The sequence below is a fragment of the Pelophylax lessonae genome (genome assembly GCF_965119305.1).
Source record: "Pelophylax lessonae genome assembly, chromosome: 13".
NCBI classification, from domain to species: Eukaryota; Metazoa; Chordata; class Amphibia; order Anura; family Ranidae; genus Pelophylax; species Pelophylax lessonae.
This window is the reverse complement of record NC_138780.1, coordinates 46,123,345-46,150,049: the sequence shown is the minus strand read 5'-3', so window position 1 is coordinate 46,150,049 and position 26,705 is coordinate 46,123,345. Positions and strand designations below refer to the sequence as shown.

General features: G+C 46.6%; 1 protein-coding gene across 1 annotated transcript in view; it reads right to left on the bottom strand.

Moving 5' to 3' along the window:
* LOC309569711 (NACHT, LRR and PYD domains-containing protein 12-like) overlaps positions 1 to 26,705 on the bottom strand; it is a 1,096,074-nt gene that overhangs the window by 714,171 nt on the left and 355,198 nt on the right. The window contains exon 6 of the mRNA XM_082275674.1: positions 12,304 to 12,468. Within this exon, the coding sequence (XP_082131800.1) occupies positions 12,304 to 12,468 (165 nt within the window). The remainder of the gene's footprint in view (positions 1 to 12,303; positions 12,469 to 26,705) is intronic.

Below are 26,705 nucleotides of genomic sequence, written 5' to 3'. Positions count from 1 at the left end.
AAACAATTAAATTGCGGGATAGTCTGTGTTGGTACGTGTGAGATACACCTTTCCAATTTTTGGGGTGCATCTCATGCTTCTGAGGATTTGAGGGTGCTGCCTGTTCCGAACTCCTCCTACTCCTCATCCTGCCTTTGGGGGTACAAAAAATAGTAATTGGGGCCTAGTCTGGTTCTGTACGTGTGAGATACATACACTTTTTTTGATAATATTTTCTATTCCGCTATTCAATAAAAACCTTTGGGTATAAACAATTAAAGTGCGGGATAGTCTGTGTTGGTATATGTGAGATACACCTTTCCAATTTTTGGCGTGCATCTCATACTTCCGAGGATTTGAGGGTGCTGCCTGTTCCGAACTCCTCCTACTCCTCATCCTGCCTTTAGGGTACAAAAAATTGTAATCGGGGCCTAGTTTGTGTTTGTACGTGTGAGATACACCATATTATAAAATTTTTCCTATTCCGCTATTCAATATACACCCTTTTGGAGTGTAAAAAATTAAATTGCGGGATAGTCTGTGTCGGTACGTGTGAGATACACCTTTTAAATTTGTTTGGCGCATCTCCTTCCACTGCCAAGGATTGCAGGGCGCTTCAGTTTGCCTCCTGTTCCCAACTCCTCCTACTCCTCTTCCTCATCCTCCCTTTAGGGTACAAAAAAATTTAATCGGGGCCTAGTCTTTGTTTGTACGTGTGAGATACACCGTATTATAAAATTTTTCCTATTCCGCTATTCAATATACACCCTTTTGGAGTGTAAAAAATTAAATTGCGGGATAGTCTGTGTCGGTACGTGTGAGATACACCTTTTAAATTTGTTTGGCGCATCTCCTTCCACCGCCAAGGATTGCAGGGCGCTTCAGTTTGCCTCCTGTTCCCAACTCCTCCTACTCCTCTTCCTCATCCTCCCTTTAGAGTACAAAAATTTTTTCATCGGGGCCTAGTCTGTGTTTGTACGTGTGAGATACACCGTTTTTTATCCTTTTTCCTATTCCGCTATTCAATATACACCCTTTTGGGGTAAAAAACATTAAATTGGGGCATAGTTTGCATATATGACTGTGAGATACACCCGTACAATACTGTTGTTGTTTTGTTCCGCTATTCAATAAACACCTTTCTAGGGCAAGATCATAAATTACAGAAATACGAGGAGACCATCAAATAGGGGCCGTGGCCTGGGTCGTGGTGCTGCTGGTAGAGCTCCTGTTGCAAGGAGAGGACGTGGTCGATCTGTGCCAGCTACACGCACAAGTGAAACACCTTCCTCAAGTGTGAGCAAGCGACAGAACCTGCATCAGTATTTGGTAGGGCATCATACGCCTCTAGAAGTGATGAGGCCAGAAGAAGTAGAGGCGATAGTAGATTGGTTTGCTGCTGACAGTGCCTTCAGTTCCTTCACATTGTCTCCCACCCAGTCTACTGCAGAAAGGTCAGAGTTGGCACCTGCAGCCGATGTCCAACCGTCTTTCACCTCACCCCCTTGCAAATCAGGCAAGCAGTCTGAGCCCAAAGCCATACAGCAGTCTCTTCTTATTTTTGATGACTCTGTCAGCAGGGTTTCCCAGGGCCATCCACCTAGCCCTGCCCCAGAAGTGGAAGAGACTGAGTGCAGCGATGCCCAACCACTTATTTCTCAAGATGAGTACATGCAAGGGCCATCGCAGCACGTCTCCGATGATGACGAAACGCAGGTGCCAACTGCTGCGGCGTTCAGAATTGTGGAGACCGACAAGGAGGGCAGGGGTGAAGATGATGTGGAGGACGATGAGGTCCTCGACCACACATGGAATGAAGGTCATGCAGGTGACATGAGTAGTTTGGAGGAAGAGGCGGTGGTCGCACAGAGCCACCAGCACAGCAGAAAAGGGAGCAGGGTGCAGAAGCGGAGCAGCCGTGCCCTAGACACTACGCCTGCTACTGCCCAACGCAGCAAGGGAACAAGCGCAGCAAAGCCAGCTCAAAGGAGTTCTCTAGCGTGGAAGTTCTTTAGAAAATGTGCTGATGACAGGACACGAGTGGTTTGCACCCTGTGCAATCAGAGCCTGAAGCGAGGCATAAACCTTCTCAACCTGAGCACAACCTGCATGATTAGGCATCTAAGTGCAAAGCACGAGCTGCAGTGGAGTAGACACCTTCAAAACCAAGAAACGTCTCTGGCTCATCCTGCTTCCTCTTCTGCTGCAGTCTCGGCCGCTCCATCCACATCTGTAGTGATACCGGCACCTGCCACCCCGCAAACAGATGATCTGTCAGCAACACCACCACCTGGGTCACCAACCATCTCCACAATGTCCCGTGGAAGCGTTCAGCTTTCCATCTCCCAAACACTTGAGAGGAAGAGGAAGTACCCCCCTACCCACCCGCGATCCCTGGCCCTGAATGCCAGCATTTCAAAATTCTTGGCCTTTGAAATGTTGTCATTCCGTCTGGTGGAGACGCACAGTTTTAAAACCCTTATGTCGGTGGCTGTCCCACAGTACGTCCTGCCCAGCCACCACTACTTTTCCAGGCAAGCCATCCCTTCCCTGCACAACCAAATGGGAAAAAAAAAAATCAGATGTGCACTGCGCAACCCAATCTGTGGCAAGGTCCACCTAATTACCGATACGTGGACCAGTAAGCACGGTCAGGGGCGTTATATCTCCCTAACGGCACACTGGGTAAATGCAGTGGTGGATGGGCCTGAGGCGGATAGCAATTTGGCGCATGTCCTTCCACCACCGAGGATTGCAGGGCGCTTCAGTTTGCCTCCTGTTCCTAACTCCTCCTACTCCGCTTCCTCATCCTCTACCGCCTCCTCATCCGGACAGCGTAACACCTTCACCACCAACTTCAGCACGGCCAGGGGTAAACGACAGCAGGCAGTTTTAAAACAAATGAGTGGTTGCTGCCAGCGAGCCTCAAGCCCGGCCTGGTGGTGTGCGATAACGGGCGAAATCTCATAGCAGCTCTAGGCCTAGCCGGTTTGACGCACATCCCTTGCCTGGCGCATGTGCTGAATTTGGTGGTGCAGAGGTTCCTTAAAAACTACCCCAATATGTCAGAGCTGCTGCAGAAAGTGCGGGCCGTCTGTGCGCACTTTTGGCGTTCTCACCCTGCTGCTGCTCGCCTGCCAGCGCTGCAGCGTAACTTCAGCCTTCCCGCTCACCGCCTCATATGTGACGTGCCCACAAGGTGGAACTCCACCTTGCACATGCTGGAAAGACTGTGCGAGCAGCAGCAGGCAATAGTGGAGTTTCAGCTGCAGCACGCACGCGTGAGTCGCTCTGCGGAACAGCACCACTTCACCACCAATAACTGGGCCTCCATGCGAGACCTGTGTGCCTTGTTGCGCTGTTTTGAGTACTCCACCAACATGGCCAGTGCCGATGACGCCGTTGTCAGCTTAACTATCCCACTTCTATGCCTCCTTGAAAAAAATTCAGGCGATGATGGAAGAGGATGTGGCACAGGATGAGGAGGAGGAGGAGGATGAAGAGGTAACATTTCCAAGGCTTTCAGGGCAGTCATTCACAAGGGGCTCCGAGGGTGGGTTCCTGCACACACAAACGCCAGGGACGCAATTGTCCAGCAGGGGCACAGTTCTGGAGGATGAGGAGGATGAGGAGGAGGAGCTGGAGGAGGAGATGGAACCATGTTCACAGCAGGGTGGCACCCAGGCCAGCTCATGGCCATCACTGGTGCGTGGCTGGGGGGATACAGAGGACACAGACGATACACCTGCCACAGAGGACAGCCTTTCGTTGCCTCTGGGCAGCCTGGCACACATGAGCGATTACATGCTGCAGTGTCTCCACAACGACCGCCGAGTTGCCCACATTCTAACTTGTGCTGATTACTGGGTGGCCACGCCGCTGGATCCCCATTACAAGGACAACGTACCATCCTTAATTCACTCACTGGAGTGCGATCGCAAGATGCGCGAGTACAAGCGCACGCTGGTAGATGCGATGCTGCTGGCATTCCCACCTGACAGTGGGGCCACAGTGGAAGTACAAGGCAGAGGAGGAGGAAGAGGTCGCCAACGCAACCAGGGCACCGCCAGCACCTCAGAAGGCAGGGTTAGCATGGCCAAAATGTGGAAAAGCTTTGTCAGCACGCCACAACAAACAGCAGCACCAGTAGCTCATATGGAACGTCTTAGCAGGAGGCAGCATTTCACCAACATGGTGGAGCAGTATGTGTACACGCGCCTAGACGTACTGAATGACGGGTCTGCCCCCTTCAACTTCTGGGTCTCCAAATTGGGCACATGGCCTGAGCTTGCCCTTTACGCCTTGGAGGTGCTGGCGTGCCCTGCAGCCAGTGTATTATCTGAACGGGTATTTAGCATGGCTGGGGGCGTTATCACAGACAAGCGCAGCCGCCTGTCCAGAGACAATGTGGACAAGCTCACATTCATTAAAATGAACCAGGCATGGATCCCACGGGACTTTTCCGTACCTTGTGCAGAATAGCGATGGATACCGACCTTACCCAGCCATTGTTCTATTTTTGCTCTTTTCCACTCTTTTGGGGTGTACCCTCATTTAAAATTTCTGAAAAAAAATCAGTGTTGGCTACCTCGTCCTCCTCAGGGCCAGATTAACATAGGGGCTATTGGAGCTGCAGCTCCAGGCCCCTACCTTAATATAGGCCCCGGGTTGGCCATATTCACTGTTACCGCTCTTCTGTCACTTGTAAACACAGAAGTCTGGCTTCTATGCTCGCTTCCCCAGGCAGCTCCCTCAGAACCTCCCCACACAGCACGAAGGCTGGACAAGGAGGGACAGTTGCCGATGCATGGATGTGTTTATGGGCTTCAGAGACAGCATCCCATGTTGAATTAGGCATGCATGGCTGCACCCTTCCTCCTCTGGGTGCATGCCAAAGCACGGCCCTTAAGGCCCTTCAAAATCCTCAGCACCAAGCCCATGATGCTCTTAATCCGGCCCTGGTCCTCCTCCACCGCCGCTTCCACCTACACCGACCATAGGTGTGCGCAGCCTATTGCAGTAGGGTGTGCACCCCAAAGTTTAAATACACATGCATGTGTTTGCCTACATGTACATGGCCCCGATACATTACTCTCCCTGCTGGCAAAGTGAAATAGAGCAGAGCAGGTCCGAGGGAGATCTTTCCCATCTCCTCACTGGCAAACAGAGCAATAATGCTATGTGCCCTAGGTGAATAGGGTGTGCCCAGGTACACCCGGCACACCCTGTGCGCACGTCTATGACACCGCCACATCTACCACCACCTCAACCTCCCTCCCATATGGGCCTCGTCCTTCAGAGATGAAGAACATTGTTTTATTTTTATTTTTTTTATTGTTTTAAGTTATTTCCCGATCCACATTTGTTTGCAGAGCACTTGCCATGCTCTTAACTACGGTTTGCTGCCATTTGCAGCACTCTAGCCCTTTCCATTGGTGTTTTAGAGCCATTTTAGTGCCTGAAAGTTCGGGTCCCCATTGACTTCAATGGGGTTCGGTGTCCGGGAAAAGTTCGGCAAAAGTCCGGGACACGGACCCAGACTTTTTTTTCAAGTTTGGCCAAACCCGCCGAACACGGACATCCAGGTGTCCGCTCAACTCTAGTTACTACAAAGGGGTCTTTCTTTCTCCCCATCCGCAAAGATGGACCACTTTGAGGTATATAAAGACATTTGCCTCTTCCTCCGAAAGGTATACTATTCCTCTCTATGAGGCTGAGAAGGTAGGGAACCCTCAGGTACTAGACTCCAGGGACAAGGAGGCTCTTGAGATATTTAATTCCCTCTTAGAGGAGGGAAGTGATGAACTGTCGGATGAGGAGACTCTACCTAATAAATATCGTAGGAAATCTAACCTTACGATTAGGTCCACAGCTATGCCTAAGTTCTGTAGCAATAAATGGCTGAGCACCTTTCTCATGCTTGTTGAAGAAGATCTTAAGAAACTTGATTGGCGCCCCACACTCCTTGATAACTCATCCCCAGATGAAAGAATAGCCTTGGAGGAGCTTAAGGCAGCTGAGGGAATCGTTATCAGGAAGAGTGACAAGGGAGGTAATGTAGTGATACTGTCTGAGACTAACTACGAACAAGAGGTTGTTCGTTTACTCTCAGACAGCAGCACCTATCAGAAATTGGAGACTAACCCTTTCTCTAACCTTGTGGCCAACATCAATGAAAAACTCTCCCTGGCATATGAGGCCAACTTAATCACCAAACGTGAAAAAAAGCTATCTTGAGGTCAATGAATTTAATCTACCTACATTTTATATATTACCTAAATTACATAAAAACTTTAAGAATCCTCCAAGGAGACCAATCGTCTCGGCGGTAGGTGGCCCACTGGAGAAGTTGGGTAGATATCTAGACTCCTTTATCAAAGACTTGGTGATTGACTTGCCCTCATATGTCAGGGACACAGGGGACGTTCTTAACCACTTAAGCCCCGGAAGATTTTACCCCCTTCCTGACCAGGGGTTTTTTTGCGATTTTTTACTGCGTGACTTTAACGGACAATTGCACGGTCGTGCGACGCTGTACCTAAACGAATTTCACGTCCTTTTTTCCCACAAACAAATCTTTCTTTTGGTGGTATTTGATCACCTGTGCGATTTTCTTTGATCATGCGCTATAAACAAAAAAAGAGCGTAAATTTTGCAAAAATAACAACATTTTTTGCTTTTTTTTATATGAAATCCCCCCCCCCCAAAAAAAAATGTAAAAATCAAAATTTTTTAACATTTTCAGCCAATTTGTTTTATGCTACATATGTTTGGCAAAAAAAAATCGCAAAAAGCGTATTTCGATTGGTTTGCGCAAAAGTTATCGCGTTTACTAACAAAGGGAAAGATTTTTGTCATTTTTGGTGGTTTTTTTTTAATAGCGGCAATCTGCGATTTTTTTTGCAGTACTGCGACATTGCGGCGGACAGATCGGACCCTTGACTGACATTTTTGACACTTTTGGGGGTACCAGTGACATTACTGCAGTAATCAGTGCTATACATATGCACTGTTACTGCAAAAATGACACTGGCAGGGAAGGGGTTAACTGTATTGGACAGGGAGGGGTTAAGTGTGTCCTAGGGGCGTGTTTCTAACTGTAGTGGGACAGGTCTACTATTGTAAAAACAGAGATCAATGGTTCTACATAGTAGAACCGTCTGATCTCCATTTTTACACAGGGGAGAATGACAGGCAGCTTGTTTACATAAGCCGTCCGTCTTTCTCCCGATGTACCGACGATCGTAGTGTGACTGGCGGACATCGGGTCTGCCGGTCACACGCCCGCACTCCTCTGTGAACGAGCCGAGGCGGGTGCGCGCCTCAGCGGGCATGCGCACGCCCGCTATTGGCTCAAAATCCGGTGACAGGCGAGCGACGTAGACCTACGTCACTCTGCCTAGCCGGGGCTGACTGCCGCAGTAAATATACTGCGCGCAGTCGGCAAGTGGTTAATAAGATCCAAGATCTTAATGTCCCAGATGGATCACTTCTTGTTGAGATCGACGTTGAATCTCTATATATGTCCATACCCAACGACTGGGGCATTATGGCCGTCTACCATTTTTTGGAGAAAAAATATCCCCAGTTTGGGGCCCAAAACAAGTTCCTCCTGGAGATTCTAGAGTTGGCTTTGACTAATAATTACTTTCAATTTCTTGGAAAGATTTTCCTACAAATAAGAGGCACAGCAATGGGTGGCCCTTGGGCTCCCTCTTATGCCTGTTTACACCTAGGTCTCTGGAAGGAAGAAATCGTATATGCTTCCTTGATGTACCTCAGCCATGCCAAGAAATGGCTGAGGTACATTGATGACATATTAGTGGTATGGGAGGGCACTGTTCTGGAATTGGAGGAGTTCATTACTGAACTTAACTCCAACTGTCGGAACATCAGATTGACTTACATGGTTGACAGCACACAGATTCCCTTCCTTGATTTAAAAATATCTTTTCACAATGGTAGACTTTTTACAGCTACATACAGGAAGGAGACAGCGGCGAATACTCTGCTGTGTGCAGATAGCCACCACCCTGAGCCCCTCAAGAGAGGGATACCAGTGGGGCAATTCATTTGAATCAAGAGAAATTGTACTGGTCATAATGAATACCTTCAGGAGGCTGACAAAATTTATAGACGTTTTAGAGAGAGGGGTTACTCTCATAGGGTTCTTAGAAGAGCCAAACGGTTGGCTGGCAAATGCACGCGTCAGGAATTACTTAATCCTACAGATAAACCATCATCTACACCGAATTACCATCCTAGACTGATCACCAAATTTGGTGGTTAGTGGCGGGATGTGAAGAAAATTCTTGAAAATCACTCGCACATTTTACTTAGATCTGATAGATTGAGTAAAACGGTTGGGCCAAGACCACTAATGGTGGCCAAACGTGCCAGCAATCTTGGTGATGCTTGGTCCATTCCGAATTTAAAAGGAAACAAGCAGTTATTGGCTCACTAACCTACCCCCCCCCCCCTAATGGGATGTTTCCATGCGGTCATTGTGGTATTTGCAAATTTGTAGATAAAACTGACAGTTTTACCAGTGCGAGTAGGGCCAAGACTTTCTTCATCCGACAGTTCATCAATTGTGCTACCTCTCGGGTGCTGTATATTATAGAATGCCCCTGTAAGAAATGTTATATAGGGAAAACTAAGAGACAACTCAGAATCAGGATTATGAACACCTTAAAAGTATTTGTCTAAAATAAGAAACTCCATTGGCCCTTCATTTTGCAGAAAAACACAATAATGACTTAAAAGGATTTAGAGTAAAAGGGTTCTTTGCCCTGAATCTTCCCCCTAGGCGGGGTGATTTTGATAGGGTACTGTTACAAAAGGAAAAGGCCTGGATTTTCAGGCTTAATACCTTGGTCCCTAATGGAGATGAGCCTTTAAGGTTTTCTTGGAACCCTAATCGCAAAATGACCCTAGTGGTACTGGAGGGATAATGGCTTCTTCCCCCAATTCCAACTGGGCAGGTGTCGCCACTATGTGTATAATAATAATAATAATAATAATGAAAAAATATTCTTGACCATATGGTTTACCAACTATTTTTAGGATATTTTTGAATATGGAGATAGACAGATATGGTAAAATGAGATCTAAAGAAGAATTTATATACAACATCTAGATTTCCTCCCTTTGAGGAGTTACTCTCTGGTCAGGATTGACCGGAGGTGATTCCTGTTAAAAATTTCTGTATGTGTCTCATAAAACTCTAAGAAATTAGCAATCTATCATGATATTTCTTCCCTACATTTTTTGGTTCTTTCATTATGGTACGGTATTCCTTGCCCTTTAGCCATCATAGTGGTAGTCACCTTGGCTGTTTCTTAGTATCATTATTACTATTTTTATTTTTACTATCTGCTGCATCTGACAGATAAACTCTTCCTGATTGTTTTTGATCTTTTCCCTGTCTGCGGCAAGGTATACCCTCTGTCAGCTCCCAGACAGATGACATGGTAGTTGATGAATAAACGTCTTCCATTTCCTCTATTCCCCTGATAATGAATTAGTATACAGGGTTGTTTTACAACATAATAGCTCTATAGCCCTGCTTGGAATTTTTCTATGTAATTGGGTTTTACAAGGGATGTTGCTCCTCATTGGTATGATCTTTAGGACTGAATTTCATGCTAGGTGTGATCTGGAGTGTATCTGGATCTAACTTAAATTCTTTAAATATTACTCTTATTTTTTGTTTTGGTGTTTTGTTCTCTCTTTCCCCAAGTCTCCTTATATTTGAGGGGGATATGTTAATATATGTATCCGCTATATCTAGTGTAAATCTGTGTGGTTCTGGTATTTGTCCTATTTGTCTGAGTCTGCAGCACCTCCATTAGTCTACAATATGTCCCCCAATTGATACCCGTTGGCATACTGGCCAATCACGGCCTTAACTCCGGGTATATAGAGGGATAGCACGCACAACGTAATTACGCCCTGACGAAACGTGCTGGGTCACGTGAAACGCGTTGACGTCACACGCCGGAGCCTCTCACTCCGCCCCACGCCCGGGCGGCATTGCCACCACTGCCAGCTGCCTACAATCCAGGGAAAGCAATGAATAAGCACAAGGTGTGAAACGCGTCTGCTGTCCAGTTTGTCTTGTGTTCCTGTCTGATGTTGTACCTTTGATTTGAAGAATAAAACTCAAGTTTCCAAGTTCCTGGGTCTGGAAGTGCCACTTTCTTCTCTACTTACATGGACTTCTCAGGTTGCGGACCTTGGTGAGCACCCATTCCTGGAGGACTGCCACAGTTGTTCGGGATCGATCCGGCTCAGCTGGCTGCTTTCAGAGCGGTGATTTGTTTCTTTTTGGTTTCCTGTACAATCCGGGGAATTCATCTGATGCCCGAAATACTTACCAGCCTCTACGTGCATGGAAGTGGGAACTTATTGGGTCCACCACTGAATACCTCCACTTTACAGCCCTGTGGGATGTCATCTTGCTGGGAGCACTGAAAAATGGTAATCACCGCTATACGAAGACATACAGCTTACATCTGCAAACTGGCCCCTTCCCTCGGTTTTTGTTGCTGGTAAGAGACATTCTCTTATTTCTAAACAAGTCACGCCAGAAACTGTGTCTACTTTATCTGGAGATCATCTGGACTGTGCATACATACATTTACTCTGGCCAAAGTGACTACCGGCTACGGCCATATATTACCAGCATGATATGAAGGTTGCAATATTGAGGCCGGTTTACTGCAATTTTTTAAATATTTGGAGCAAAAGCTTAAAGTCTTTCTAAGCCTTAGAATCAATTATCCCCATGGCTCCTACTTCTCGGCTGAGAATGTTTTAATGCTGTCAGCCTGTCAGTGCTCCACTATAATTGGATAGCACCGGTGTGGCTCATACCAATCTACAGACCTCAACAATCAATTTATATTTCCACCTGTACTTCCAACTGTACATTTATTTGGATCCTCTGGAAAACAACCCCCCCCCCCTTTTGGGTATACCCCACCCCCCACTTACCAATGCCACTCCAATGAAGTCTTCCCACTTTTACCTAAGTGTCCCTTTGTCATGAGTTTGATTCAGGGCTGTGTTGGGGCCAGTACTGGAAGGGGTCCTTGCTGAGTGGGTTGGGTGTTGGGCGGCCTGGGCGTGGGGTGGAGTATCTTTGAGGTCATTTGTGTGTGTTTTTATGAGTAGGGACGTGGTCTATCTGGGCAACAGTTCACAGGCTATTGAACACACACATATATTTTTTATTTTTGTTTAAATGTGATATTATTGTCTCAACCTTAATAAAGTACATTTTTTACCTTTTTCAAAATACCTGTGTTGGAGCCATTTTTTGCAACTCCTTTTGTGTTTTTTCTCCACTATTTCCTTTAGTAAATCCACCCCCCGAAGTAACCCCATCTACACATTTGGACACTTTATATTGGACATTTGCTTTATTACTATGAAATTACATTTATAGTTTGATGAGATTGAATTTCCACTATTGCACTTTTTCAGATTCAAATCATTTTTATTATTTGAGTTTATTTTTGGAGATCACATTCCTGGAGGGTGTTTATTATTCCTTGTATTGCCACACATTTGTATGCACGTTTGATAATTATATTTGTGCTCCAAGTTAAATTTGATGGGGTTACATCTCTGGAGGATTTTTACTTTTTTTATAGTAACTATTAATACATGTACTGATTTTTGTGTACATGAACTATTTGCCCCTGATTACTCATCCATAGCTTTATTGTGTTCACCAATTGTTGTTTTTCCCCAGAGGTTATCACCTCTGCAGGGTGTTTATTGCTAGGTTCTCATTATTTGTTGTAGTCAGCAGTGCAGCACCAATTCATTTGTCATTTGGTCTTTGTGGTGTGGGGTCACTATTGGAGTGTCTGCAGCAGCTTTATTCTTTTCTTCTGTTTGTATTTGTCTGCTTTGGTGTTGGCAGTGAGTAAGCTTCCTCTCTGCTATCTCATATTTATAACACTTTTTTGATTAATTCCAGAGCGTTTTCAATGCTTTTTGAAGCATTTCCAGATGCACTCCAGATGTTTCTTCTTCTTTTTTTGCATTTTGTTTCCCCTGTACTGGGGTCCGATGCTTTTTTGATGCTTTTTGGCACATTCCAGTACAATTCTGTGCAGTAAAAAAATGATGTACTTTTTGTTTTAGGATGGAAAAGCCCTGGAACGCACTGTGCTGGTGTGAACTATGCCATTGGAACCCATATAACATACTTTCCATGCTTTTATGATGCAGAAAAAAAGAATCAGTGCGATGCATGTGGTGTGACCTGTCCCAGAATATTATTGTCTCAGTCAGTCCTGTTATACTCACCGTAATTTCTCTATCTGGCTTGTTGTCAGAGCTTCCATCAGATCTCTGAAATGAAGACCCTTCAGATTGTTCCTAGACAGATCCAGTGTCCTCAGTGTCTGGTTATTTTTTATTCCAGATGCCAGGTGGGGGCAGGAACTGTCTGTCAGCTGATTATAGGACAATCTGTAGAAGAAGAGAAGAATGTTACCAGAAAAAAATGAATTTCTCCCCCAGGGAATGAATGTAACTATTCTCTACATACATGGAACTCATTTCTCTTTATTGGAATCATTTATATTAGATCACTTTATAAACTCCAGGAAATAGAATTTTATAAGAAAAATGTTATAAGGGAGTAGACCCCCCAATATTGTCCTCCATGTGTAGAGACGGTGATATCTCCATACACAGGATGAGCACAGAATACCACTGACATGACTCGTATTGTGCTATAATCTCCTTGTGTATGGAGCATGAATGGTATCAGCAGACAGTGTGAGGCCGCAATCAGCATTGCTAGTGATTGGACAGGATGATTTTTATCTGATATTTTTGACAAACTAAACTGGTGCTGCCCTGCTGACTACAACAAATAATGAGTACCTAGCAACAAACACCATACAGGGGTGATAACCCCTGGGGAAAACCAGCAATCAGTTGACACAATAAAGCTATGGATGAGTAATCAGTGATGTTGTAAACACAAAAATCAGTGCATATATTAATAGTTACTACACAAAAAAAGTAAAAACCCTCCAGAGATGTAACCCCAACAAATAAAACATGCTGCAAAAAGTATAAAAATCAAATATGTGTACAAGTGTATGGCAATAAAAGGAACAATAAACCCCCTCCAGGGGTGTGATCTCCAAAAGTGAACTCAAATAATACAAATATTTTGAACCTTAAAAAGTGCAATCTAGAAAACAACCCACCAGAGAAATCCATATATAGTTGTTGCCAACATCCCTTTGTTCAAGTAGAAAAAAGATGAGTAACCCCCAAGTACTTGTGGGACTTTAAAGGAATCTGAAAAAAGATAAACTTCTATTGTATAAAACATAAAAAGTATTTGTTACATTCATATAAAAAGTATTGTACCATCTGTGTGAATGATAAAAAACAAAGTCATCAATTGTAATCAGCTGACTTGTTACAGAATATGCACATGTTGGTGACACGGCCTTCTCTATATACCCGACGCGTTTCAGGAAGGGTTCAATCCTTTCTTCAGGGGTGTTATTAGGAGAAGGTCACAGGGTTTATATTTTATAACAAAACACAGCAATCGTCAAAACAAGAAAATGACATCATGAAGGCACATATTTCACTACAAAGGTGGTTAAGAAATCAGATTCCATCCACTATGAGCAATGTGTAATACAGCTGTCACTGATGTGCCTTCATAATGTCATTTTCTTGTTTTGATGATTGCTGTGTTTTGTTATAGAGTATAAACTCTGTGAGCTTCTCCTAATAACACCCCTGAGGAAAGGATTGAACCCTTCCTGAAACACGTCAAGTATATAGAAATGTCAGGAAAGGAATTACCATTCAGCAACAATAGAACGCTGGAGGCAGAGCAGGTGTGTCACCACGCCCTTCTCCCCAGCCCTGGCCCTATATAAGGTGCTCTCTGGCTGTGCTTGAGCGCTGGTTTATCATCAGCTCTAGTACCCGTGACCTGTTTGTTTATCTGCATTCCTGCTTTTGACCCGGCTTTCTCCTTGACCCAGGGGAGGACTGGGAGGGGGGGGGGGCAGGGTGGCAATTGCCCCCCGGGCCGCTCTGATGCCGAGTAAAAAGGCAGCAATCAGGGCTAGATTAATGTAGGGGCCAGACACGGTATAAAGCTGCTGGTCGCCGCTACACAATGTTCTATTTGCAGAGCTGTATGAGTGTACAGAGTATGAGTTACCCCATTGCATCATGTTTGTCTTGCTTCATAACATCAATATCCTTTATAAAACCAGGTAGGCATGGATGGTGAGCTGCTTCAAATGGTTCAATGGGCCACTTGACTGGACTTGCCCCCCAGGCCTAAGGCTGCCAGCCCTCCCCTGCCTTGACCCATCTGCACTTCTCCTTGTTTGACCTCGGCTTGTCTGACCACTCTTTGCCTGAACCATACCTCTGCTGGATATTCTGTGTACCGACCTCGGCCTGGATTCCACGGACTCTCTCCTTGTCTTACCCCTCTGTACCTCCATTTGCTCGGACTGATTCACTGTGTATGACCCTTGGCCTGGCATTAACTTTTTGTCTCTTGTTTCAAGCATCTTTAGATCCTCTGGAAACGGTCCTGTGAGTCCACACCATACCATTCATCATACGGAATCCACCCGCATCCAGTGCTCCTTGGGACGAGTCATCCCCTGTTCCACCTCCAGGGGTGATCCGCACCGAGCTGCAAAGGAAGCCCTCTCAGCACTTCGGCCTCCACCAAGGTAACTGACAGCATAAACCAGCCATGTCAGAGGCTGACAGAGGTGCTTCCCAGCTCGAGGCCCTATGCCAGCAGGTTTCAGCCCTGACCCAAGCTGTGCAAAGGCTACAAGATGGGTACTTCCAGCGAGAGGGTCGAGTACTCAACATGGCCGGCCCTTCTCCTCCACCTTACCCGAATCAGCCAACCACTAGCTCACTGCCGGCTCCGGCCCAACCGGACCAAGCTAGCTCCGGCCATTCGGCTTCAGCTCCGCCCCCGGAACCACTGTTGCCCACGCCAGAACGCTTCCGTGGGGAGCGTAGGAAATTCAGGGCCTTCAGGAATGCTTGTTTAATATACCTAGCCCTTCAACCTAGGACCTTCTCCTCTGAGTCCGTTAAGGTGGGATTCATAATTTCCCTACTGGCCGAAGAACCTCAGACTTGGGCACACAATCTCTTGGAACAGAAGAGTCCAATCCTGAATTCCACAAACTCTTTCTTTGAGGCTATGACCCAATTATACGAGGATCCCAGCGTACGGTCACGGCAGAGTCGGCCCTGCATGCCTTCCAGCAAAACAAACGCCCGGCCGAGGACTATACGGTAGACTTCCGTAGATGGGCAGCCGACACGGACTGGAACGAGGCAGCATTGAAATACCAGTACCGTCATGGCATCTCGGAAGCTCTAAAAGACGAGCTGGCTCGGGTAGAAACACCTGCATCCTTAGAGGATCTAATTGCTCTTGCCATTCAAATGGATTGGCGTCTGCGGGAACGACGCTCAGAACGCCTTCAAGGGTCTCGAGCCACATGGGTCATGCCAAAGGTCCCATTTATGGCCTCTCCTATTCCAGGACCAGCTGTCAATGCCCCGGCAGATGGGGAACCTATGCAAATTGGGCTCATTCGTTCCTCCCTGACCCCCGAAGAGAGACAACGCCGCGGCCAGGCGAACCTCTGTCTATACTGCGGAGATTCCAGCCACTTCCTCCGCAATTGCCCTGTGAGGCCTAGTAAGTGCTGTTCACGGTCTGTTCCGAACTGTCAGGTCTCTGAGCCATCCCCTGCTCACCTTATCCTTCCTGTCTCCCTACAGGTAGCAGAAGAGAGGATCCAGCTCACGGCAATTATTGATTCCGGAGCTTGCAGTTGCTTCCTGGATTGTACACTAGCTGCGAAGCTAGGGGTACCCCTGCAAGCCAAGGAGCAACAGCTTCAAGTTTTCCTGGCCGACGGATCCCTGCCTAGTTCTGGACCCGTGACCAGGGAGACCTACCCGGTCCTTACTACCACGGACGGTCATCAAGAGCTCCTCCGCTTCGATGTCCTGCCCTCTCCCTTATTCCCGGTCATCCTAGGCCTACCATGGCTCCAAGCCCACAATCCACAGATTGATTGGATTAAGAAGAGGATTTCCTTCTCATCCAAATACTGCCTGGATCATTGCTTCCCTTCCGAATCCCAAGCTCCAGCCACTTGCCTAGCCGTCCAGGCGGCCTCAGACTCCTCCGAAGACATTCCTGCAGCTTACCGAGACTTTAAGGATGTTTTTGACAAGAAGAAAGCTGATGTTCTACCCCCTCACAGGCCCTACGACTGCCCCACTGAGCCTTTTGGAAGGATCTTCCCTCTATCTGAAAAGTAATTAGAAACTCTCCGGTCCTATGTCGATGAGAATCTGAAAAAGGGGTTCATCAGGCCCGCATCCTCCCCAGCTGGCGCTGGAATATTTTTTGTAGAGAAGAAGGACGGTACGTTAAGACCTTGTGTTGATTATCAGGAACTCAACAAAGTTACCATTAAAAACCGCTACCCTCTCCCTCTAATTCCAGAATTGTTCCAGCGCTTCCGGAATGCTTGAGTCTTTACTAAACTAGACCTCCGAGGGGCATACAATCTTATCCGCATCCGAGAGGGAGATGAGTGGAAAACTGCATTTAGAACCCGTTTTGGCCACTACGAATATATGGTCATGCCATTTGGGCTGTGCATTGCCCCGGCCACTTTCCAACATCTGGTAAATGACATTTTCCGTGAATTTCTGGATAACTTCTTAATTGTTTACCTAGATGACATCCTGGTCTTCTCCCCCTCTCTAGAACTCCATCGGATTCATGTTAAAAAAGTTCTAACCACCCTGAGGAAACATGGACTCTACGTGAAACTGGAGAAGTGTGAATTTGAGAGAGGATCTATTCAGTTTCTGGGGCTTATCATTTCAACAGAGGGCTCGATGGATCCTCAGAAGGTGAAGGCAATTTTGGAGTGGCCAGCCCCCAAGGATAAGAAAGGAGTTCAGCGATTTGTGGGCTTCTCTAACTTCTACAGAAGATTCGTAAAAGGCTTCTCAACAATTGTCACACCCATCACCCAGCTAACACGCCAGCAGATCCGTTTCCGCTGGTCGCCAGAGGCCCAGTTAGCCTTTGATAAATTAAAGAGCCTGTTCGTGACCGCTCCGATTCTTCAACATCCAGATCCAGCTTTACCCTACATTCTCGAGGTAGATGCCTCAGAAGTAGCCACGGGGGCTATTCTGTCCCAGCGACAAGGCCCAAAGGCCTTACTACACGCAGTAGCATTTTTCTCTCGGAAGATGTCACCTCCTGAGAGGAATTATGATGTGGGGGTTCGAGAACTTCTAGCCATTAAATCTGCCCTGGAGGAATGGAGGTACCTGTTGGAAGGGGCAGTGCACCCTCTTATGATATTCACGGACCACAAGAATCTCGAATATCTGAGGGCCGCTAAACGGTTGAGACCTCGGCAAGCCAGGTGGGCCTTATTTTTCTCACGCTTCAATTTCCACATTACCTACAGGCCAGGGTCTAAGAATGGAAAAGCGGATGCCCTGTCCATGATGTTTCCAGACAATCCCGGTACAACAGAGCCCAATACCATCCTGTCGGCTCAAAATTTTTTTCTGATCCATACAGACTTACGGTCCTCAATTCAGCAAGCCTCTACTAGGGATGATCTAACGGTTCGGGTCGACCATCGGTTCGGCCCGAACATTGGGTGTTCGAGGTTCGGCCGAATTTAGAACTTTTTGCCCAAAAAGTTTGAAATTCGGCAACCAGAACCGACCAAAATGCAATGGGACAGGAAATGGGCTTTAAAAGCCTGTGATTGGACCAGAACCATTAGCAAAAGCCAATTGAGGGGGCAGGAGAATGCTAGGAATGTGATTGGAGTAGATAGGGGGTCCATAGTCCAATCATTAGTGAATACGCCCCCCAGTATATAAGATAGCCCCCGCCAAATTCCTAGCATTCTTATACGGGACATGAAAGAGAGTGGAATGCTGTTCTGTTACAATGTGTTACAAATAGTGTTGAGCGAACACGGACTGTATTATTCGTGTTCGTACCGAATAATTGGATTTTTTGTACCCGAACACGGACACGGACACTTTACTGTATGTTCGGGTAAAAATCCGTGTTCGGTCGTTTTATTTCCGGGTTTTGCATGCTTTGGCGCTCTTTTCATGGCGGGCTTTCAACAGCCAATCAACAATCGTTTAACTGGTGTGCCTTAAGCCATCCCAGCCATGCCTGCAAATGTCTCAGTAGCTGTGATTGGCCGTCTGAAGCATGTGACCAAGTCTTTATAAGTTCGAGGCAGCCGCAGCGGCGTCATTATGCTGCTTAGATTCAGGGACAGAGCACACATCAACGTGCTGGCTGCTGATTAGGGAAAGATAGGCAGGAAAAAACCATTTGTGTCCGGATAGAATTGAGGGACAGGTCGGAGTGTTTAGGCAGGGCGAGTTGTAGGCATTTTAGGGATAGAGTCTGCTGAATTATATAGGGTCAGTGTCTTCTACAAACTACAATCGATATTGCTGTGTGGGGGGTGGGGTCTGCACTCAATCCTGATCTACGATCTCTTCTCAATCCTGTTAGGGACAGAGTCTGCTGAATTTTAGGGAAACTGTGTTCTACAAACTACAATCGATATTGCTGTGTGGTGTGGGATTGGAGATAGGCAGGTGTCAGTGATCCACATCCATTTTTCTGTGTGTGAGCTGCAGTGAACACAATCTTTTTGGGCTGCAGTGAACACAATCTTTTTGGGCTGCAGTGAACACAATCTTTTTGGGCTGCAGTGAACACAATCTTTTTGGGCTGCAGTGAACACAATCTTTTTGGGGTGCAGTGAACAAAATCTTTTTGGGGTGCAGTGAACACAATCCTTTTTGGTGTGCAGTGAACACAATCTTTGTGGGGTGCAGTGAACAAAATCCTTTGTGGGGTGCAGTGAACACAATCTTTTTGGGGTGCAGTGAACAAAATCCTTTTTGGGGTGCAGTGAACAACATCCTTTTTGGGGTGCAGTGAACACAATCTTTTTGGGGTGCAGTGAACAAAATCCTTTGTGGGGTGCAGTGAACACAATCTTTTTGGGGTGCAGTGAACACAATCTTTTTGGGGTGGAGTGAACAACATCCTTTTTGGGGTGCAGTGAACAAAATCCTTTTTGGGGTGCAGTGAACAAAATCATTTTTGGGGTGCAGTGAACACAATCTTTTTGGGGTGCAGTGAACACAATCTTTGTGGGGTGCAGTGAACACAATCTTTTTGGGGTGGAGTGAACAACATCCTTTTTGGGGTGCAGTGAACAACATCCTTTTTGGGGTGCAGTGAACACAATCTTTTTGGGGTGCAGTGAACACAATCTTTGTGGGGTACAGTGAACAGAATCTTTGTGGGGTGCAGTGAACACAATCTTTGGGGGGTACAGTGAACACAATCTTTGTGAGGTGCAGTGAACACAATCTTTGTGGGGTGCAGTGAACACAATCATTGTGGGGTGCAGTGAACTCAATCTTTGTGGGGTACAGTGAACACAATCTCATACTGAAGGTTTGAGGGTGCTGCCTGTTCCATACTCCCCCTACTCCTCATCTAGCCTTTTAGGGGTACAAACAATAGTAATTGGGGCCTAGTGTGGTTGTGTACGTGTGATATACATACACTTTTTTGGGATCATATTTTCTATTCCGCTATTTAATCAAAAACCTTTGGGGATCAGTTAAATTGGGGGATAGTCTGTGTTGGTACGTGTGAGAGAGATCCACCTTTCCAAGTTGTTGGGGTTCATCTCATACTTCTGAAGGTTTGAGGGTGCTGCCTGTTCCATACTCCCCCTACTCCTAGCCTTTTAGGGGTACAAACAATAGTAATTGGGGCCTAGTGTGGTTGTGTACGTGTGATATACATACACTTTTTTGGGATCATATTTTCTATTCCGCTATTTAATCAAAAACCTTTGGGGATCAGTTAAATTGGGGGATAGTCTGTGTTGGTACGTGTGAGAGAGATCCACCTTTCCAAGTTGTTGGGGTTCATCTCATACTTCTGAAGGTTTGAGGGTGCTGCCTGTTCCATACTCCCCCTACTCCTAGCCTTTTAGGGGTACAAACAATAGTAATTGGGGCCTAGTGTGGTTGTGTACGTGTGATATACATACACTTTTTTGGGATCATATTTTCTATTCCGCTATTTAATCAAAAACCTTTGGGGATCAGTTAAATTGGGGGATAGTCTGTGTTGGTACGTGTGAGAGAGATCCACCTTTCCAAGTTGTTGGGGTTCATCTCATACTTCTGAAGGTTTGAGGGTGCTGCCTGTTCCATACTCCCCCTACTCCTAGCCTTTTAGGGGTACAAACAATAGTAATTGGGGCCTAGTGTGGTTGTGTACGTGTGATATACATACACTTTTTTGGGATCATATTTTCTATTCCGCTATTTAATCAAAAACCTTTGGGGATCAGTTAAATTGGGGGATAGTCTGTGTTGGTACGTGTGAGAGAGATCCACCTTTCCAAGTTGTTGGGGTTCATCTCATACTTCTGAAGGTTTGAGGGTGCTGCCTGTTCCATACCCCCCCTACTCCTCATCTAGCCTTTTAGGGGTACAAACAATAGTAATTGGGGCCTAGTGTGGTTGTGTACGTGCGAGATACATACACTTTTTTTGATCATATTTCCTATTCCGCTATTCAATAAAAACCTTTGAGGATCAATTGAATTGCGGGATAGTCTGTGTCGGTACGTGTGAGAGAGATCCACCTTTCCAAGTTGTTGGGGTTCATCTCATACTTCTGAAGGTTTGAGGGTGCTGCCTGTTCCATACTCCCCCTACTCCTCATCTAGCCTTTTAGGGGTACAAACAATAGTAATTGGGGCCTAGTGTGGTTGTGTACGTGTGATATACATACACTTTTTTTGGATCATATTTTCTATTCCGCTATTTAATCAAAAACCTTTGGGGATCAGTTAAATTGGGGGATAGTCTGTGTTGGTACGTGTGAGAGAGATCCACCTTTCCAAGTTGTTGGGGTTCATCTCATACTTCTGAAGGTTTGAGGGTGCTGCCTGTTCCATACTCCCCCTACTCCTAGCCTTTTAGGGGTACAAACAATAGTAATTGGGGCCCAGTGTGGTTGTGTACGTGTGATATACATACACTTTTTTGGGATCATATTTTCTATTCCGCTATTTAATCAAAAACCTTTGGGGATCAGTTAAATTGGGGGATAGTCTGTGTCAGTACGTGTGAGAGAGATCCACCTTTCCAAGTTGTTGGGGTTCATCTCATACTTCTGAAGGTTTGAGGGTGCTGCCTGTTCCATACCCCCCCTACTCCTCATCTAGCCTTTTAGGGGTACAAACAATAGTAATTGGGGCCTAGTGTGGTTGTGTACGTGTGATATACATACACTTTTTTTGGATCATATTTTCTATTCCGCTATTTAATCAAAAACCTTTGGGGATCAGTTAAATTGGGGGATAGTCTGTGTCGGTACGTGTGAGAGAGATCCACCTTTCCAAGTTGTTGGGGTTCATCTCATACTTCTGAAGGTTTGAGGGTGCGGCCTGTTCCATACTCCCCCCTACTCCTAGCCTTTTAGGGGTACAAACAATAGTAATTGGGGCCTAGTGTGGTTGTGTACGTGTGATATACATACACTTTTTTGGGATCATATTTTCTATTCCGCTATTTAATCAAAAACCTTTGGGGATCAGTTAAATTGGGGGATAGTCTGTGTTGGTACGTGTGAGAGAGATCCACCTTTCCAAGTTGTTGGGGTTCATCTCATACTTCTGAAGGTTTGAGGGTGCTGCCTGTTCCATACTCCCCCTACTCCTAGCCTTTTAGGGGTACAAACAATAGTAATTGGGGCCTAGTGTGGTTGTGTACGTGTGATATACATACACTTTTTTGGGATCATATTTTCTATTCCGCTATTTAATCAAAAACCTTTGGGGATCAGTTAAATTGGGGGATAGTCTGTGTTGGTACGTGTGAGAGAGATCCACCTTTCCAAGTTGTTGGGGTTCATCTCATACTTCTGAAGGTTTGAGGGTGCTGCCTGTTCCATACCCCCCCTACTCCTAGCCTTTTAGGGGTACAAACAATAGTAATTGGGGCCTAGTGTGGTTGTGTACGTGTGATATACATACACTTTTTTGGGATCATATTTTCTATTCCGCTATTTAATCAAAAACCTTTGGGGATCAGTTAAATTGGGGGATAGTCTGTGTTGGTACGTGTGAGAGAGATCCACCTTTCCAAGTTGTTGGGGTTCATCTCATACTTCTGAAGGTTTGAGGGTGCTGCCTGTTCCATACTCCCCCTACTCCTAGCCTTTTAGGGGTACAAACAATAGTAATTGGGGCCTAGTGTGGTTGTGTACGTGTGATATACATACACTTTTTTGGGATCATATTTTCTATTCCGCTATTTAATCAAAAACCTTTGGGGATCAGTTAAATTGGGGGATAGTCTGTGTTGGTACGTGTGAGAGAGATCCACCTTTCCAAGTTGTTGGGGTTCATCTCATACTTCTGAAGGTTTGAGGGTGCTGCCTGTTCCATACCCCCCCTACTCCTAACCTTTTAGGGGTACAAACAATAGTAATTGGGGCCTAGTGTGGTTGTGTACGTGTGATATACATACACTTTTTTGGGATCATATTTTCTATTCCGCTATTTAATCAAAAACCTTTGGGGATCAGTTAAATTGGGGGATAGTCTGTGTTGGTACGTGTGAGAGAGATCCACCTTTCCAAGTTGTTGGGGTTCATCTCATACTTCTGAAGGTTTGAGGGTGCTGCCTGTTCCATACCCCCCCTACTCCTCATCTAGCCTTTTAGGGGTACAAACAATAGTAATTGGGGCCTAGTGTGGTTGTGTACGTGCGAGATACATACACTTTTTTTGATCATATTTCCTATTCCGCTATTCAATAAAAACCTTTGAGGATCAATTGAATTGCGGGATAGTCTGTGTCGGTACGTGTGAGAGAGATCCACCTTTCCAAGTTGTTGGGGTTCATCTCATACTTCTGAAGGTTTGAGGGTGCTGCCTGTTCCATACCCCCCCTACTCCTCATCTAGCCTTTTAGGGGTACAAACAATAGTAATTGGGGCCTAGTGTGGTTGTGTACGTGCGAGATACATACACTTTTTTTGATCATATTTCCTATTCCGCTATTCAATAAAAACCTTTGAGGATCAATTGAATTGCGGGATAGTCTGTGTCGGTACGTGTGAGAGAGATCCACCTTTCCAAGTTGTTGGGGTTCATCTCATACTTCTGAAGGTTTGAGGGTGCTGCCTGTTCCATACCCCCCCTACTCCTCATCTAGCCTTTTAGGGGTACAAACAATAGTAATTGGGGCCTAGTGTGGTTGTGTACGTGCGAGATACATACACTTTTTTTGATCATATTTCCTATTCCGCTATTCAATAAAAACCTTTGAGGATCAATTGAATTGCGGGATAGTCTGTGTCGGTACGTGTGAGAGAGATCCACCTTTCCAAGTTGTTGGGGTTCATCTCATACTTCTGAAGGTTTGAGGGTGCTGCCTGTTCCATACCCCCCCTACTCCTCATCTAGCCTTTTAGGGGTACAAACAATAGTAATTGGGGCCTAGTGTGGTTGTGTACGTGCGAGATACATACACTTTTTTTGATCATATTTCCTATTCCGCTATTCAATAAAAACCTTTGAGGATCAATTGAATTGCGGGATAGTCTGTGTCGGTACGTGTGAGAGAGATCCACCTTTCCAAGTTGTTGGGGTTCATCTCATACTTCTGAAGGTTTGAGGGTGCTGCCTGTTCCATACCCCCCCTACTCCTCATCTAGCCTTTTAGGGGTACAAAAAATAGTAATTGGGGCCTAGTGTGGTTGTGTACGTGCGAGATACATACACTTTTTTTGATCATATTTCCTATTCCGCTATTCAATAAAAACCTTTGAGGATCAATTGAATTGCGGGATAGTCTGTGTCGGTACGTGTGAGAGAGATCCACCTTTCCAAGTTGTTGGGGTTCATCTCATACTTCTGAAGGTTTGAGGGTGCTGCCTGTTCCATACTCCCCCTACTCCTCATCTAGCCTTTTAGGGGTACAAACAATAGTAATTGGGGCCTAGTGTGGTTGTGTACGTGTGATATACATACACTTTTTTTGGATCATATTTTCTATTCCGCTATTCAATAAAAACCTTTCTAGGGCAAGATCTTAAATTACAGAAATATGAGGAGACCGTCAAATAAGGGCCGTGGCCTGGGTCGTGGTGCTGCTGGTAGAGCTCCTGTTGCAAGGAGAGGACATGGTCGATCTGTGCCAGCTACACGCACAAGTGAAACACCTTCCTCAAGTGTGAGTAGGCGACAGAACCTGCATCAGTATTTGGTAGGGCATCAAACGCCCCTAGAAGTGATGAGGCCAGAACAAGTTGAGGCGATAGTAGATTGGTTTGCTGCTGACAGTGCCTCCAGTTCCTTCACATTGTCTCCCACCCAGTCTACTGCAGAAAGGTCAGAGTTGGCACCTGCAGCCAATGTCCAACCGTCTTTCACCTCACCCCCTTGCAAATCAGGCCAGCAGTCTGAGCCCCAAGCCATACAGCAGTCTCTTATTCTTTTTGAGGACTCTGTCAGCAGGGTTTCCCAGGGCCATCCACCTAGCCCTGCCCCAGAAGTGGAAGAGATTGAGTGCAGCGATGCCCAACCACTTATTTCTCAAGATGAGTACATGCAAGGATCATCGCAGCACGTCTCCGATGATGACGAAACGCAGGTGCCAACTGCTGCGGCGTTCAGCATTGTGGAGACCGACAAGGAGGGCAGGGGTGAAGACTGGGTGGAAGATGATGTGGAGGACGATGAGGTCCTCGACCCCACATGGAATGAACGTCATGCAGGTGAACTGAGTAGTTTGGAGGAAGAGGCGGTGGTCGCACAGAGCCACCAGCACAGCAGAAGAGGGAGCAGGGTGCAGAAGCGGAGCGGCCGTGCCCTAGACACTACGCCCGCTACTGCCCAACGCAGCAAGGGAACGAGCGCACCAAAGTCAGCTCAAAGGAGTTCTCTAGCGTGGAAGTTCTTTAGAAAATGTGCTGATGACAGGACACGAGTGGTTTGCACCCTGTGCAATCAGAGCTTGAAGCGAGGCATGAACCTTCTCAACCTGAGCACAACCTGCATGATCAGGCATCTAAGTGCAAAGCACGAGCTGCAGTGGAGTACACACCTTCAAAACCAAGAAACGTCTCTGGCTCATCCTGCTTCCTCTTCTGCTGCAGTCTCGGCCGCTCCAGCCACATCTGTAGTGATACCGGCACCTGCCACCCCGCAAACAGACGATCTGTCAGCAACACCACCACCTGGGTCACCAACAACCATCTCCACAATGTCCCGTGGAAGCGTTCAGCTTTCCATCTCCCAAACACTTGAGAGGAAGAGGAAGTACCCCCCTACCCACCCGCGATCCCTGGCCCTGAATGCCAGCATTTCAAAATTATTGGCCTTTGAAATGCTGTCATTCCGTCTGGTGGAGACGCACAGTTTTAAAAACCTTATGTCGGTGGCTGTCCCACAGTACGTCGTGCCCAGCCGCCACTACTTTTCCAGGCAAGCCATCCCTTCCCTGCACAACCAAGTGGGGGAAAAAATCAGGTGTGCACTGCGCAACGCCATCTGTGCCAAGGTCCACCTAACTACGGATACGTGGACCAGTAAGCACGGTCAGGGGCGTTATATCTCCCTAACGGCACACTGGGTAAATGCAGTGGCGGATGGGCCTGAGGCGGATAGCAATTTGGCGCATGTCCTTCCACCACCGAGGATTGCAGGGCGCTTCAGTTTGCCTCCTGTTCCTAACTCCTCCTACTCCGCTTCCTCATCCTCTACCGCCTCCTCATCCGGACAGCGTAACACCTTCACCACCAACTTCAGCACGGCCAGGGGTAAACGACAGCAGGCAGTTTTACAACTTGCCTGTTTGGGGGACAAACCACACACCGCGCAGGAGTTGTGGAGGAGCATGGAACAGCAGACAAATGAGTGGTTGCTGCCAGCGAGCCTCAAGCCCGGCCTGGTGGTGTGCGATAACGGGCGAAATCTCATAGCAGCTCTGGGCCTAGCCGGTTTGACGCACATCCCTTGCCTGGCGCATGTGCTGAATTTGGTGGTGCAGAGGTTCCTTAAAAACTACCCCGATATGTCAGAGCTGCTGCAGAAAGTGCGGGCCGTTTGTGCGCACTTTCGGCGTTCTCACCCTGCTGCTGCTCGCCTGGCAGCGCTGCAGCGTAACTTCGGCCTTCCCGCTCACCGCCTCATATGTGACGTGCCCACAAGGTGGAACTCCACCTTGCACATGCTGGAAAGACTGTGCGAGCAGCAGCAGGCCATAGTGGAGTTTCAGCTGCAGCACGCACGCGTGAGTCGCTCTGCGGAACAGCACCACTTCACCACCAATAACTGGGCCTCCATGCGAGACCTGTGTGCCTTGTTGCGCTGTTTTGAGTACTCCACCAACATGGCCAGTGGCAATGACGCCGTTCTCAGCTTAACTATCCCACTTCTATGCCTCCTTGAAAAAACAATTCGGGCGATGATGGAAGAGGATGTGGCACAGGATGAGGAGGAGGAGGAGGATGAAGAGGTAACATTTCCAAGGCTTTCAGGGCA